At 47.3% G+C, this 16,114-nt stretch overlaps 1 protein-coding gene across 1 annotated transcript in view; it reads right to left on the reverse strand.

Moving 5' to 3' along the window:
- Positions 1-14,018, reverse strand: part of BDP1 (B double prime 1, subunit of RNA polymerase III transcription initiation factor IIIB) — a 72,404-nt gene extending 58,386 nt beyond the window's left edge. Inside the window, exons 1-7 of the mRNA XM_040979078.1 lie at positions 13,730-14,018; positions 8,634-8,907; positions 6,478-6,587; positions 5,280-5,339; positions 3,584-3,715; positions 2,019-2,152; positions 934-1,028 (exon numbers count right to left, since the gene is read on the reverse strand). Of these exons, the coding sequence (XP_040835012.1) occupies positions 934-1,028; positions 2,019-2,152; positions 3,584-3,715; positions 5,280-5,339; positions 6,478-6,587; positions 8,634-8,907; positions 13,730-13,920 (996 nt within the window). The 5' untranslated portion in view covers positions 13,921-14,018. The remainder of the gene's footprint in view (positions 1-933; positions 1,029-2,018; positions 2,153-3,583; positions 3,716-5,279; positions 5,340-6,477; positions 6,588-8,633; positions 8,908-13,729) is intronic.
- Positions 14,019-16,114: the final 2,096 nt, after the last annotated feature.

Here is a 16,114-nt window from a genome sequence, read left to right on the forward strand (position 1 = left end):
ATACAGATGATTAGTTCCAGGAAAACCCCACTTTACCCTCCTCCCCTAGAGAAGAAGATATGTATACATAAGGAGTAAAATAAAGAGCATGGGACTTTCTCTTTCACCAAATACGTGTCTGTTTCTTGGGCGAGCAGCCCAGCATTCCCAGTCCACCCTGAGGGTTCGGACATCATGTCCTGCAGGTCGGGACACCAGTAGATATCCCTCTAAGTTTCTGTAACTTTGCCTTAAAAAAATAATAATAAACAAAGGACCCAGCATGACAGCCCCTGCATGCACTGGTATCCCATATGGGCGCCGGTTCTAATCCCGGCAGCCCCGCTTCCCATCCAGCTCCCTGCCTGTGGCCTGGGAAAGCAATCGAGGACAACCCAAAGCTTTGGGACCCTGCACCCATGTGGGAGACCCAGAAGAGGATCCGGCATCCGGCATCCTGGCTTCAGATCAGCTCAGCACTCACTGATGGGTGCCCATTTAAAAGATGCAACAAGGATCTGGTGCCATGGCCTAGCAGCTAAAGTCCTCGCCTTGAACGTGCCGGGATCCCATATGGGGGCCAGCTCTGGTCCCGGCAGCTCCACTTCCCATCCAGCTCCTTGCTTATGGCCTGGAAAAGCAGTTAAGGAGACCCAGAAGAGGATCTGGGCTCCTGGCTTCAGATTAGTGCAACATCAGCCGTTGTGGCCACTTGGGGAGTGAATCATCAGACAGAAGATCTTCCCCTCTGGCTCTCTTCCTCTCTATATCTGACTTTGCAATAAAAATAAAACTTTAAAAATATATATATATGTTATGCTTCAAATAATAAAGAGTCAAAATGATACAAAAATCTAATACCAGTGGGGGGGAAAAATCAAAGGAATTAATAATAATGATCATCATGTCATTTTGAACTACTTACAATCAACAAATGTGGAAGATTCACTTTACCTTAATTTCTGTTCTTGCTCTGTGAGGGAAAAGCTGTCCAATCATAGAAAAGTCAGTTCCTACCATGCTGATGGCTAGAAAAAACATATCTGTTTCTGTAAACACAAAACATTTACAGTGACTGGCATTAACCTTGTGAATGCTGCAGACGGAAAAAAAAATCTTACATGAGCATTTTGAATTTAAAATAAACTTGGTGAGATTTAATTTCATCAGAAACTTATGCAACAGTGTTTTAGAAACACTTTCCTTAAATACTGGGGAGCGGAAACAGCAGATTGCAGATCTCTCTTGCTCGCTCTCTTGCTCTCTCTTCCTGTCTTGCCTTCTTCTGTAATTCTGCCTTTCGAATAAATAACTCATTAAAATATCTGTTTTTCTTGGGCAGGGAGGTGGCACGGCAGTTATGGAGGACAGGACTTGGGATGCCGGGTTGTGGTCCCAGTTACTCCAGCGGGCAGCCCAGCTTCCTGCTGGGGGCTGGAGGCAGCAGGCCAGCACTGGATCCTGACCACACACAGACAGTACTTCTGAGCCAATCCGGAAGGCCCTGGCTCCAGCTCTGAGCCAATCTGCCTGCAGGATCAACGAGTAGATGGAAGATCGCTGCCTCTCCACCTTTCAAATAACACACAATTTTTTAAAAAAAAAAGAAACAAAGAAAAAATGAAACAGCAAAAACACACTTTTACATAGGAAGAGACACAATTCTGTCACGGACTGGGGCAAGCAGGAGGCAGTGCCACGGCTCGATGGGCTCATCACAACCTACAACCCATACTGGTGCCAAATCAAGTGCCAGCGGCCCCGCTTCCCATCCAGCTCCCTGCCTGTGGCCTGGGAAAGCACTCAGGGACGGCCCAAAGCCTTGGGACCCTGCTGCACCTGCCTGGGAGACCCGGAGGAGGCTGCTGGCTTCAAGTTGGCCATCTGGGGAGTGAACCAGTAAGTGGAAGATCTTTCTGTTTCTGTTCTCTGGAAATCTGCCTTTCCAATAAAAATAAATAAATCTTACAAAAAAAAAAAAAAGTATAGTGGGGACAGGAGCAATACATAACATACAATTTCAAACAACTCTTGGTTACCTTTGTTTGACCATGGTTTAGAGTAACAGCTTTTCCTAAAGCTGGAGTATGTAGTTGTAGAACCACGCTCAAATATAGGGTCATTCTCCTCAACAACACAGGGGCCTTTTGTCCTTAAAACCTCTACCGTCAAACTGAAAGAAATTTCCAAATAAACCCACATCAGAAAAAAGTCAGAAAACAAAGGCAAAGGATATTTAAATGGTTCCATTTTGACCTCTGCCACAGCAACCACCCCGAGGTGTAACAATGCACATCTCCCAGCGTCTATTTCCATGCTTGCTTCAGCAGCACATACACTACAACGGGCAATAACCGTATTTTCTAAGTTGATCCTATTTTTTACTTAATATATGATTCCAACAAGGCAGAAGAAAATATAGATTAAAAATTCTTATCAGCAACATGAAACTCACAAAATATCTTTGCGCTATCTGAAACACACTCTGTTTATACTTCCTATAGTCAATATACAGTACGTGGCAGGCACATGGCTAGACTGAGAAGCACAAGCATTTTATGCTCACATTTTATATACTTGCAGTCAAAGCAGTTAAATACTGCTTTAATAACCAGTGAAATTATCAATACAAATTAAAATTATGTGAAAACATGTATTTACATTATCATAGAATTTGCAATATTTACAACAATAAAATTTAACTGCAAAATTTTTCAAACTGTCAAAATACATACTATTCATTTTTTAAAAAAATATAGACTTTAAAAATGAAAAACATTTAAAAAAATACAAACTATAAAAGTCAAGGGCCCAGCAGCGTGGCCAAACAGCTAAAGTCCTTGCCTTGAACGCACCAGGGTCCCATATGGGCGCCGATTCTAATTCCAGCAGCTCCACTTCCCATCCAGCTCCCTGCTTGTGGCCATGGGAAAGCAGTCAAGCACAGCCCAGAGCATTAGAACCCTGCACCCGCGTGGGAGACCTGGAAAGAAGTTCCTGGCCCCTGGCTCAGGATCGGCAGAGCTCTGGCCATTGTGGTCACTTGGGGAGTGAACCATCAGATGCAGATCTTCCTCTCCGTCTCTCTTTTCCTGTCTATATATCTGCCTTTCCAATAAAAATAAATAAATCTTTAAAAAAAAAGTCAACTAAATTCCACCATGTCAAATATGAGACTTATTATAATTATTGAAAACCAGAAGATGAATTAGACTGCATAATATGAAAAGCCACTGGATGTTAAGCATAGGTCTCACTGCACATAAGACTTTGGTTGGTAATATGAAAACTTGCACATTAAGTGCAAAACTTAATCCAAGACACCTACCCTCACGGACCCCGGTGGAGCCCAGGACATGAATATTCAACTCAATGACCAGAACGTCAGCAGGACAAGGGTAAGATAATTGATGATAGAACACAGTAACACCATATTCAAATTATCACACATTATACATGAATATATAACCCACTCTGCCATTACAACAACCACTATGCAAATACAGCAGAGTCCATAACAGACACCAGATCAGTATTCTCTCATTATAAAATATACAACTGTTCTTACAAACGTACAACTTTTTGCCCCCTTTTTTTAACCTACCTTTCTTCATCCAAAATAATAGAACCATCTTCGGCCACTTTCACTCGAGGGACCAGCAATGGCCCCTCATCCGTCTCCTCTTCCACTTCTTCACTGCCATCTGCATCAGCAGTATTCTTATTTTCTTGCCTAACCAAAGTAAAGACAGGCTTAATTCACAACACTATGAAAAGGGTTTCCAGAGGAGTTGTGACGTGGGCTGGTGCTGCAATGCAGCAAGCTAAGGCCCTGCTAGCAAGGCGGGAAGCACACAGCAGAGCACCAGTTTGAATTCCAGCTTCCCTGCTTCTGTTCCAGCTGCACACCCACGCACACATGCACCAGAACCCGGGAAGGCAGCAGTGAACAGCAGTGAATGGCAGTGCATGGCAGTGAATGGCAGTGCATGGCAGTGCACAGCAGTGAATGTCAGTGAATGGCAGTGAACGGCAGTGAATGGCAGTGTATGGCAGTGAATGGCAGTGAACGGCAGTGCATGGCAGTGCACAGCAGTGAATGGCAGTGAATGGCAATGAATGGCAGTGCATGGCAGTGCTCGACAGTGAATGGCAGTGCACGGCAGTGAATGGCAATGAATGGCAGTGAACAGCAGTGAATGGCAGTGCACAGCAGTGAATGGCAGTGAATGGCAATGAATGGCAGTGCACGACAGTGAATGGCAGTGCACGGCAGTGAATGGCAGTGAACAGCAGTGTATGGCAGTGAATGGCAGTGAACGGCAGTGCATGGCAGTGCACATCAGTGAATGGCAGTGAATGGCAATGAATGGCAGTGCATGGCAGTGCTCGACAGTGAATGGCAGTGCACGGCAGTGCACGACAGTGAATGGCAGTGCACGGTAGTGCTGGGGCCCCTGCCCCTCATCTGGGAGATGCAGTCAGAACTGCATGTTGCTGGCTCTGCCCTGGAACAGCCCCACCGTTACAGCCATCTCAGGGGAAGCCAGGAAATGGAAGAGCGCTCGCCTCTCTGTTCTGCCTTTCAATAAATAAATTAACGTAAAAAAATGGAAATTTCAGTATTTCCTTTTATTTCTTTTGAATTCTGTACCATATAGCTATATTATTACCCTAAAATCATGATTGCTTTGGCAGGAAACGTATGCCCTAAATTAAAATAGCACCTCTGGAGGCAGAGTTAGGGGCACGGCAGGTAAAGCCTCCCTCTGTGATGCCAGCTTCTCACGTGGGCACCTCAGGAGTCCCTGAGCCCCAGCTGCTCCACTTCCATCCAGCTCCCTGCTCATCGACCTGGGAGAGCAGCAGAAGACGGCCCACGTGCCTGGCCCCCTGCACCATGTGGGAGATCCAGGAAAAACTCCTGGCACCCGGCTTTGGCAGCAGTCCAGCTCCAGCTGTTTTGTCAGTTGGGAAGTGGAGCAGCAGCTGGAGGTTCTCCTCTGTCTCTGCCTCTCTCTAGCTCTGCTTTCAAACGAATGAATAATCTTAGAACAAAAACCCTTTCATTCTAAAAACTTTAATTTAAATCAAAGTGACCAGTTTTACAAGTAGCACTTTTATACTGACTTAAAGAAAGCAGCAACTTTTATTCTTGTTAAGTGAGTCCACTTTCAAAATTCAGCAAAATATCACTTGACAACTATTTATTTTCTGTTAAAAGATTTTTCTAAACAATTTCATTTAAAAAAAAAGTACCCATACGAAAACACATGGAAAAAAGAAGATGGAACGCTTACTCTCTTGTCTGCACTGAAGGCAACGCTTTCTCCGTTTTCTTTTCTTGTTCCAGTGAAGAACTAGCAAATGCAAACAACAGAACTTATTTTAACACATGAACAATGCACAGCTTATGAGTGTGATCTGTAGGTAAGAAGGAAATGATTTTAACGTCCCTTTTGTTTTTAACACGCCTCAGCACTTCACTAGTAATGGCATAGGCCAAAAATCAGCTTTCCAGTCAAGAATTTGTTACAGCATAGTTACGAAACAGTCTTACCCTCTAATTCCTCAAGGAAAGGAGGCGCCTAGTCCCAAGGCATGAAGCAGCCTATCTGGCTCTTCAACCGGGCCAGCAACCTAGTCCTCTGAGTATGTCACTACTCCTCCCTCTACCTGCTAACAATACACCTATTATGCAGCTGCTGGCGGCCCTGTCCTCCACCTGTCCGGGCTAGCTTTGATTAAAGCAGCTTTGCTCTTGAAACAGTTGGTGAATCAAATCACCACTGTATTTCATTACAATGCAGCCCAAAAAACTAAACTACTCCTTTAGATCAGATCATGGTATACAATACAAACTGCGGATTTTTTTTTCTAATTTCCATTCTTTTTTTTATTATATTTTTGACAATCTCTACATAGTTAATTAGCAAACTGCAATCTTAATTACAAAAAAGAAAGTGGCCTAGTTGCCTTTAGTAATCCTGGTACTAAAGATAACAAAGCTATCTTACTTTTAATCTCAGAGGTAAAGAGTATCATTTATCACTGCCACAAAAAAGTTATTTGAGATACTGCAACTGTACAATGAATGCTCTGCTGAAGTCACGAGGTAACCTCAAGAGTCTGCAAGAGCACCTGATGCGATGGCTCAGCAGCTAAATTCCGACCTTGCTCACACCAGGATCCCATATGGGTGCCAGGCAGTGTCCGGGCTGCTCCATTTCCCATCCTGCTCCCTGCTTACGGCCCGGAAAAGCAGTAGAGGATGGTCCAAAGCCTTAGGACCCTGCACCTGCTTCAGGGACCTAGAAAAAAGCTACGTGCTCCTGGCTTTGAATCAGCTCAGCTCCGGCCATTGTGGCCATTTGGGGAGTGAACCAACAGAACGGAAGCTTTCTCTCTGCCTCTACTTCTCTCTGTCAATCTGCCATTCCAATTAAAAATAAATCTTTAAAAAAAAAGGAATCTACAACAGAAATAAATTTTATTTACGTCATTGGATTGCTCTCTGGTAGGTAATATATGAAGTCTCTCATAGTCATCTTTGAACGATCCAGCGGCTTCTGGCATTCAGTTACAGCACATTTGTTCTTCCACTGTTTCTGTATGCACACAGATTCAATTTTATGTTAAAAATACAGAGTTTCAAACAGAGTAGGTTCAAATATGCAGTTTAGATTTATATTTACATTCATTACAAATGTTTTAATAAATACTTCTAATATGCCTAAGTTGGGAGGAAATTTCATGAAGTATTTCAAAATTGTAGCATATTTTCTTAATAGTTTTTAAAAACCGAAAGTGGGGACTGGCGCAATAGCCTAATGGCTAAAATCCTCGCCTTGTAGGCACCAGGATGGACACTGGAGCCTACTCCCGGCGGCTCCACTTCCCAGCCAGCTCCCTGCCTGTGGCCTAGGAAAGCAGGGAAGGATGGTCCAAGGCCTGGAGACCCTGCACCCACGTGGGAGACCCAGATCGGCTTAGCTCAGGTGGTGCAGCCACTTGGAGAACCAAAGGAAGGAAGATTTCTCCCTTTATAAGTCCTTCTCTCTGTATTTTCTTTCCAATAAAAATAAATCTTAAAAAAAAAAAAAACTAAAACTAAAAATGACATGTCAGATCTAGTCCCCGTTGCTCCACTTTGCTCCAGCTCTCTGCTTATGACTCCAGAAAGCAGACTACACCCAAGTCCTTGTGCCCCCACACCCGTACAGCAGCCCGAGGAAGGCCCCGGCTCCTGGTCACAGAGCAGCTCAGCTGCACCACCGTGCCCATTTGGGGAAAGAGCCAAGGGATGGCAGATCTCTGTATCTCTCTATATATATTTAACTCTGTCTTTCAAATAAATCTTTAAAAAAAAAAGCTGCCATTTGTTGGATATTCTGTATTTATCATAAACTAGTCCAAATGTGGTTCACACCTATTAATTCATTTAATCTTCAGTAATATCAGCCCTACTCGACAGATGAGGAATTAAACACAGAAAGGAAACTGGCCACATCACGTAGCCAGTCAGGGATAAGTCTGCACTTCCAATCCGTATCCAACTCCTAGATGAGAGGGAGAAATAAACATACCTTCATGACCCACAAGAAAATGGATTTCATTATAGGCACACCACAAATTCTTCTCATTTGTAATTTCCCACGTCAGATTAGAAAACACTAGGACGCTGGTGTTCAGCTCAGCCAGTGAAGCTGCCAGCTCCCAGAGGATATGCCTGGGAAGCAGCGCAAGTCTGCCGAGCACTTTGTCCCTGTCGCCCTAATGGAACAGCTAGAAGGAATTCCTGCCCCAGGCACAGCCACTGCAGCCGCCTGCAGGGTGACCATGCAGACGCAAGACTTCCCCCATCTCCCATCCTCCCCAGCGTGCCTGGTTCATGTCCCAGATCATTTGTTTGCAGTTTAGCTTCTTGCTAAACCACATCCACTCAGGAACCAAATGATGGCTCGGACCGGCGTCCAGTCCCAGGCTCCTGGCTGCAGCGTGGCCCAGTCCTACAGTGCAGGCCTTTAGGGAATACTTAAAAATAACACCCAGGAGACCTTTCTCCGGCTCCCTGATTCTACAAAACTAAACCATAAAAATAATACACATACAATATTTAAAAATTACTATCCAAAAATGTAAGATTATGACTTCTTCAATCATTTTAGCAACAAAATGAAATATTTTATTCACTTAAGGAATGTGGGGCTAGTTCAATGGCTCATTGGCTAATACACCACCTGCAAGCGGGCATCGCAAGCAGATACCGGCTCATGTCCTGTCTGCTCTATTTCCCATCTACCTCCGTGCTTATGGCCTGGGAAAGCGGCTAAGGATGGGACCCAACACCCACAAGGGGAGATCCAGAGAAAGCTCCTGGCTCCTGGCTTCAGATGGACCCAACTCCAGCCACTGTAGCTACGTGGAGAGTAAACCAGTGAATGAAAGAACTTTCTGTCTCTTTCTCTATGTAAAAGCTGTGTTTCTAATAAAAAAATAAAGTTTTTTTTTTAAATGCTTAAAAAAAAAAAACAGAACTAAACTTATTTGGCTTTATTGCCCAGTAGAATGCTAAGGCGGCTTATTTTCTCGCCGAGGACACCTGCCCACAGACAGACAGCAGTGCCCAGAGGCCAGCAGCCCTTCACCTTCACCTTCTCTTTGCGCAGCTCTTCTTTTAACATCTCCCTCAGCTTCTGGGCTTTGTATATCCGGTAGCGGTCTGAGCATGGCGCCTTCTCCTTTGCTGGAACGGGCTTTGGCTGTGCAGCATCCTCACTAGCGGTGGACACAGGAGGACATTCTGAAGGAACAGTCACATCTGCCTTAAGGACACTAGACGTGCCTGACACTCGCTTTCTTCTCTGCGGAACGGGAGGAGGTTGACTGGATTCTTCAACATCATTCCCACCATCAATCTTTTCATCACTGTTGAAATGGAAAAAGGAAAAAAACAGAAGACACCATGGATCTTCTTTCCTATGTGCTGGTTTTAACACTCTAGTACGAAGGGCTGGTGCTCTGGGATCCCAGCACCCCACACCCAGTGTCAGCTAGAATCCGGGTTGCTCCACCACCGATGCAGCTCTCTGACAATGCACCTGGGAGAGCAGCAGCGCATGGCCCAAGCACTTGAGCCTTTGCACCAACAGGAGGCCCAGAATAAACCTCTGTCCAAACTCTGCGCTGATCCAACCCTGCCAACTTTGGACTTTGGGGAGTGAAACAGCAGGTGCAAGATCTCTGTCTCTCCCTTCCCCTCACTCTCGAACCACCTTCCAAAGAAATAATTTTTTTTTAAGATGTATTGATCTTTATTAGAAAGTCAGATATACAGAAAGGAGGAAACACAGAGAGGAAGATCTGTCCGCTGTCTCACTCCCCAAGCAACCACAACAGCTAGAGCCGAGCCGATCCGATCCAAAGCCAGGAACCAGGAGCTTCTTCCAGGTCTCCCACATGAGCACAGGGTCCCAAGGCCTTGGGCCATCCTCGACTGCTTTCCCAGCCCACATGCAGGAAGCTGGAAGAGAAGCGGGGCCACGAGGAAACAAACCAGCGCCCTTATGGGATCCCAGTGCATGCAAGGGGAGGACTTTAGTCACTAGGCTACCGTCCTGGGTCCAAATAAATAAACTTTTAAAAAAATAGATATACTAATTTGAAAGGCAGATCTCTATACAGAGAAAAGGAAAGACAGACGAAGTCTTCCAACTGAGCTGATCTCAAGCCAGGAGATCCTTTAGGGTTTCCCAAAATAGTGTAGTCCCAAGGACCTGAACCATCCTCCATTGGTTTCCCAGGCCAGGAGCAGAGGGCTGGATCAGAAGTGGAGCAGCTGATACCTATAAAACTGTGACACATAATTCAATGCAATTATTACAAAAAAAAAAAAAAAGTGGAGCAGCTGGGACATGAACCAGTAGCTATAAGAGATGCTGCTGCCACAGCTGGAGGTTCAGCCTGCTTAACCACAACATTGGCCCCTCAAATAACCTTCAAATCCCCCAAAATGCAACTGTATGCACAGCTCCCTCACGACTACAAACACAAAACATCAAAGTTACAGAACAAGGCTTAATTACTCTAATCTGAATTACTAGGTAACACTTTGCTCTTTAAATCGAGTTTACAAATCACAATGACTTTTCAATAAACTGGTCTGAAAACACTATCAACATAAAATCGGTCAAATCAAATACATGAAATTCAAAGCCTCTGAAACATCTGCGTGAGAGCAACTGGAGTTATCCATTTCTCTACATCAACCAAGCAGATCAAATGTATCTTTCAACAGGTGCAACTCATGCATCCTCAGAGGCAACCCTTCACTCCAAGCAAGTACTAAGTCACTCCACATATAAGATATAGATTACAACGGCCTAAAATTAAATCAAGAAAAGAGAACAGGAATGAACTCAGATAGGAGAAACTTCTAATGTTCTACAAACTTGATTGACAGCAATTAGCTACATTTTTCAAAATAGCAGAGACCGACAGCATCCAATGCAGAGATGAAAATCGTCTGAGGTGATGGATGCAACATGCACCCCAATCTACCCATCATTACATATTATATATGTGTGGATGTGTGTATTAACACAATGTACTCCACACATACAATGAACTGAAAACTTTAAAAATATTAGAGGTCACTCCTCCCCTTTGGGTTACCACTCCCACTGGAGGGCACGAAAACCAGGACAGGGACTGGGGTAGCTAGACAGAAAGACACCCAACAACATCTGTGTGGGTTGGATAGTCGGGCTGGTTGGGTTGAACTAGGCTTCATTACCCATTGACATGTACGAGAGCCGAATGAGATGTGGGACAGCCTGGACTAGTCTGATGCACATACTGGCAAACCAGGGTAGGGGGTGGGCATGGTGGGGGTTTTTGTGGGTCGCTCTGACTAGGCTGCAGCTCCCACTGGTTTATGTGAGGGCTGAGTGTGTGCTGGGCAGAACCATGGTGGACTGCAACACCCATTGGTTCCAGTGGAAGACATGGATGGAAACAGAACCAACCCAGCAATTGCAACCATCAGCTGATTGGGGTGATGGACTGAGCTGGGCCCTGTACTTGCTAGTACATACAAGAATCTGGTCCAGGAACACCTCAGACAAAGTTTCTTTGGGAATCTCCCCAATCAAACTGCTGGACTCAGAACCCTAACCATGAAAAGACAGAGGACAGAACAAGTCAATCAACCACCTCAGCCATATGTTGGCAGTGAAAAACTGGGCAGAGACTCTGTGATGGACTATGTCAATCAGTGGATTCTTCAAAGACCTCATAGTGCTTGGAATGGCGAGACTGGCAGCAATTCATAACTGTTGAGCTATCAAAACCACATGAGCAAGACCCTTGGAACATGCCTCAAATCAGGGACCTGGGGTGGGTGGAAGACTGGGTGGGGCTTCTCCCTTTACCTCAGATACAGGAAAAATACAATGTGAAAATAATAGTCTTACCCACTTTCCTGTAACCCTTGAACCTTTTACCCTAATTAACTATGTAAAGATTGTCAAAAATACAATTTAAAAAATTGGAAAAAGTTAAAAAAAATTAGAGGTGGGCCCAGCACGTTAGCCTGGTGGCTAAAGTCCTCGCTTTGCACATGCGAAGATCCCATATGGGCGCCAGTTCTAATCCCGGCTGCTCTGCTTCCCATCCTGGAAAAGCAGTGGAGGATGGCCCAAAGCCTTGGGACCCTGCACCCACATGGGAGACCCAGAAGAAATCCCTGGCTTCTGGCTCCAGATTTGCACAGCACGTGCTGCTGAAGTCGCTGGGGAGTGAATCATTGGATGGAAGGTATTTCTCTCTGTCTCTCCTTCTCTCTGTATATATCTGACTTTAACAATAAAATAAGTAAATCTTTTAAAAAAAAGAAGTATCCTCTCAAAGTCAGATTTAAAAAAAAGATCAATGCTAACGCACTAATGTCTCCAGCCTGCAGATTTAAAGTCATTTATTCCTCATCAATTACACAATCACGCAAAGTTGGCAAAATCTGAGAATTTTATTAACAGTGACTAATGGGGGCTGGGCTTCGAACATAGAGGGGTAAACCCACAGCCTGCAATGTTAGTGACCCATAGGGATGCTGGTTCCAGCTGGGCTGATCCATCCACTCCTGGGAAACGCACTGAAGTGCTACCCACATGGGAGACCAGGAAGAAACTCCTGACTCCCCCCGGCCCCCCACCCTCACACCCCACCCCACCCCCACTTCCAGCTGGCCCAGCCCTAATCCTCATGGCCATTTGAGGAATGAACCAGAGGATGGAAGATCTTTCTCTCTGTAACTCTGCCATTCAGATGAATAAATCTCAAAGAAAAAGTGATACTGGTATCTCCTTTTTAGGGCAGAAATTTTGAAACAGGTTCACATAAGAAACTTTGGGATCTGGCCTGATACAGTAACCTAGTGGCTAAATCCTCCCCTTGCATGCACTGGGATCCCATATGGGTGCTGGTTCACGCCTCAGCTGCTCCATTTCCCTTCCAGCTCCCTGCCAGTGGCCTGGGAAAGCAGTCAAGGATGGCCCAAAGCCTTGGGACCCTGCACCCACACACATGGGAGACCCAGAAGAAGCTCCTGGCTTCTGGCTTTGGATCGGCTCAGCTCTGGCTGTTGCAGCCACTTAGGGAGTCAATCAGTGGATGAAAGATCTGTGTCTCTCCTTCTTTCTGTAAATCTGCCTTTCCAATGAAAGTAAATAAGTATTAACAAAACCAAAAGGAAACTTGAGGATCACAAGCATGGGAGAGACACTGCTGATATATCAGCCTAACCCCCGGAAGCAGTAACAGTATCTCTGCATAACAGGAAATGCTGATGTCTTTCTCAACATCCACAAAGTTTGTACCACCACACTGTGATTCAGAAGTGTGTTTCGTGGCTTCCTCCAATGAGAACATCCTATAGATACTGACCTTCACACTGACAAGTCTGTTACTCAAAAAAAAAAAAACTTTATCAGCAACCATTCTGCCATGTCCTCTGTTCTTATTTGAACCTGTACAATGATTCTCCGTATAAAATAATATTTGAAATATATAGATCTTCCCAGCAATGTTCAGCAGAAAAAAAAAATTTTAAACTAGGTTAATTTCTCCAGCGGATATACCAGGAGCATCACACCGGCATCTCGCCCAGAGCCAGGGGAAGGCGCGGGTTTGCACCCCAGACCACAGCCTCGCTGTTCGAGCTTGCTTGCAGCCTCCAGCGGCCGGCTCAGCGTGCTCCCCTGCTCCCGTCCCCGACGGCGGGGCGGGCGATATGGGGCCGCGGGCGGGGGATGTGGGGTCTCGGGTGGGCGACGTGGGGTCACGAGGCGGGGACGGGGGTCTCGGGTGGGCGACGTGGGGTCTCGAGGCGGGGACGGGGGTCTCGGGTGGGCGACGTGGGGTCGCGGGCCGGGGACGGGGGGTCTCGGGTGGGCGACGTGGGGTCGCGGGCCGGGGACTGGGGTCTCGGGTGGGCGACGTGGAGTCTCGGGTGGGCGACGTGGGGTCGTGGGCCGGGGACGGGGGGTCTCGGGTGGGCGACGTGGGGTCGCGGGCCGGGGACTGGGGTCTCGGGTGGGCGACGTGGAGTCTCGGGTGGGCGACGTGGGGTCGCGGGTGGGCGACGTGGGGTCGTGGGCCGGGGACGGGGGGTCTCGGGTGGGCGACGTGGGGTCGCGGGCCGGGGACTGGGGTCTCGGGGCAGACCCAAGGGCTCCCTCCCCAACGAGCCTACCTGCGCTCGGGCGCCTTCTCCGGGGGCTCGGCGGCGGGCGCCTCGGGGGGCTCGGGGACTTCGGGGGGCTCAGCGGGCTCCGGCGGCCTGCGGGGCTCCCGTCCACGAGGAAGGACGGCGGCGCCGGCGGCCCTGGCACCGACACCCGGCCTGACATTCGGCTTCACGCTAAGGCGTGCCCTGCGGATCATGGCGGAGCCCGGGGGCCCGGGGAGGAGGCCCCGAGCCCCGGCCCCGGCCCCGACGCCAACGGGTTAGGAACGACTCTCCCCTCCCCGAGCAGGCAGCTACCGCCGCTGCGCGCCCCCGCCACCGCCGCCGTTCGCCCACCGCCGCCTCTTCTTCATGACCCTGCCGCAACAAGCTACCTCCCTCCTCCCCGGCTCCCCCACCTTCAGAGGGCGACGGAACCGCTGCGTCATCAGTCCGCGCCGCGGAGAGCGTCAGGCGCTGGGCGCCGGGAGTCATGGCAACTGCCAAGCGCCTCGGCCTGGAAGGCGGGTGAGCGGGAAATGGAGAAGCTTTCACTGCGCCTTACCGCCTTCTCGAACGCGTCCTGAGGAGTTTTTGAAAAGAGGGAAAGGAGGCCGCCTGCCCCTCAGATGGATGCTGGTTTTTAGAGGCCCCTGAAAAGCAATTTAATCGCCCGCTCACCAGTATGCATCAGGGATCAGAACTTCCAATGGAGGAAAAACATACATGAGCATCGCTGCTGTGAAGGAACTGGTAAAGGTTACCGCACGGGAGAGAAACTGGGTTTCGGAGAAACATCCTTCAACGTCTGCCCTTGTGTGTTTTTTATTTAATATTAATGTATTACCCTCCCACAAGCCTTCATTAAGTCGAGTATTCACCTGCCCTGGGAGGTTGCAGGAAAAAGCTGAATGGAACTTTCTGGCTAGAAGAGGCGAGCATACAGCAAGTAAATAAACAATAACTGAAGAATGTGATACATTGCCGTAAAAGTATTTGTTAGGAAAAACAGCTAGAGAAGAGAGATGAGCTTATCCCTGTCCCGCCGACAGGACCACAGAAATGGTGATGCAATTTCCCCCCATACGTTGGAAAAAAAAAGCCCTGGCCCTCTCCTTGGAAGCAAAGAGAATTCTGCCGGAACATCCTGTTACATTTGTAACAAGAGGTCAGAAGCATTGGGCGGTGAACCTTTTCTTCCATTCCAAGGGAGGAGACAAGGGCAGTGGCTCTGAGAGCAGCGGGGCCAGACTGCGCTGAAGCAGCTGTTCCTCCGAAAAAGGGGCCGCTCCGAGGGCTGGATTCCTAGCAACGCGACAGACTCCAGAGGCGTGGAAAGAAGCCCGAGAACTTGCGGAAGAATGCAACTGAGCTTCCTGGGGAATCCTGACTGCCAGGCCCAGGCACCTCTGAACAGACTTTTGAAACAAACTACAGATGAATAAGGCCTTTGCACTGCAAAGTCCAGGACATACCCACAACCTCGCAGTCGGGCAGTCATTAATGAGGAGAATTTAACTGCCTACCAGGAAAGGGGTGGAAATGAGATCTAACTTTTATGATTGATTGTGAAGCCATAATGTGTTTGTTCACACACTCAAGTTATGCAGCATCTGATATTCTTTTTTATCTCTATTTTTCCTTAGTAATACATCCAATGTATTGTACCTGTCATGTGTACCCCTACATCTAAAAAACCTTTCAACTGTAAATAACTCAAGACTATAAACCGAGGAGAATACAGAAATAATGTTATCACACTCACCTTGCTTTCCCCTGTATGAGCAGCTATCTCAAAGTGCAGCCCCTCTCCCTGCCCAAGAGGAGGTTTGCCAAGTGGAGAGGAGGAGCGGCGTGAATGAGTAATAACAGCCAGGGTGGCTGGCTGTCATTGTGAGATGGGCACTTTGGTACGTTACACACTGCCAATGTGTGAAGTGCAATGACCTGCTGCTTTTAGAGCTTGAGGAGGCTCCAGTGCAATGAAATCATCTACCCAAGGTGACATAACCGCTGACTGGTAGAGCTAAGCTTTCAAAGCTGACGTTCTAATTGCAGAGCCCTCACTCTGCTTCCCACCTCTTCTGAAGTAGGTAGTTTAATGACAGACTTGTGCATGTGGAAACGCTGAAGTCTGGCCATGCGCACTTGGAAGTACACTACAGAACCTTCCATACTTCTGCAGCTAGTTGAAATCCTCCAAAACAAAGAGTTTGGAAAAAAGTAAGCGGGCATTTGTCCTGAGAGCCATGTTTGCGGGTTTAAGACACCCACATCCTATATCAGAGTCGCTGGGGGTTTCACAGGCTGCCCTGGGTCCTGCCTCCAGCTTCCTGCAGTACAGACATGTGAAGGGGCAGAAATGACAGCTCGAGTCACTGGGTTCCTGCCACCCCATGGGAGATACAGGGC

This window comes from Ochotona curzoniae, unplaced genomic scaffold (genome assembly GCF_017591425.1).
Source record: "Ochotona curzoniae isolate NIBS_2020 unplaced genomic scaffold, NIBS_Ocur_1.0 contig_293, whole genome shotgun sequence".
Taxonomy (NCBI): domain Eukaryota; kingdom Metazoa; phylum Chordata; class Mammalia; order Lagomorpha; family Ochotonidae; genus Ochotona; species Ochotona curzoniae.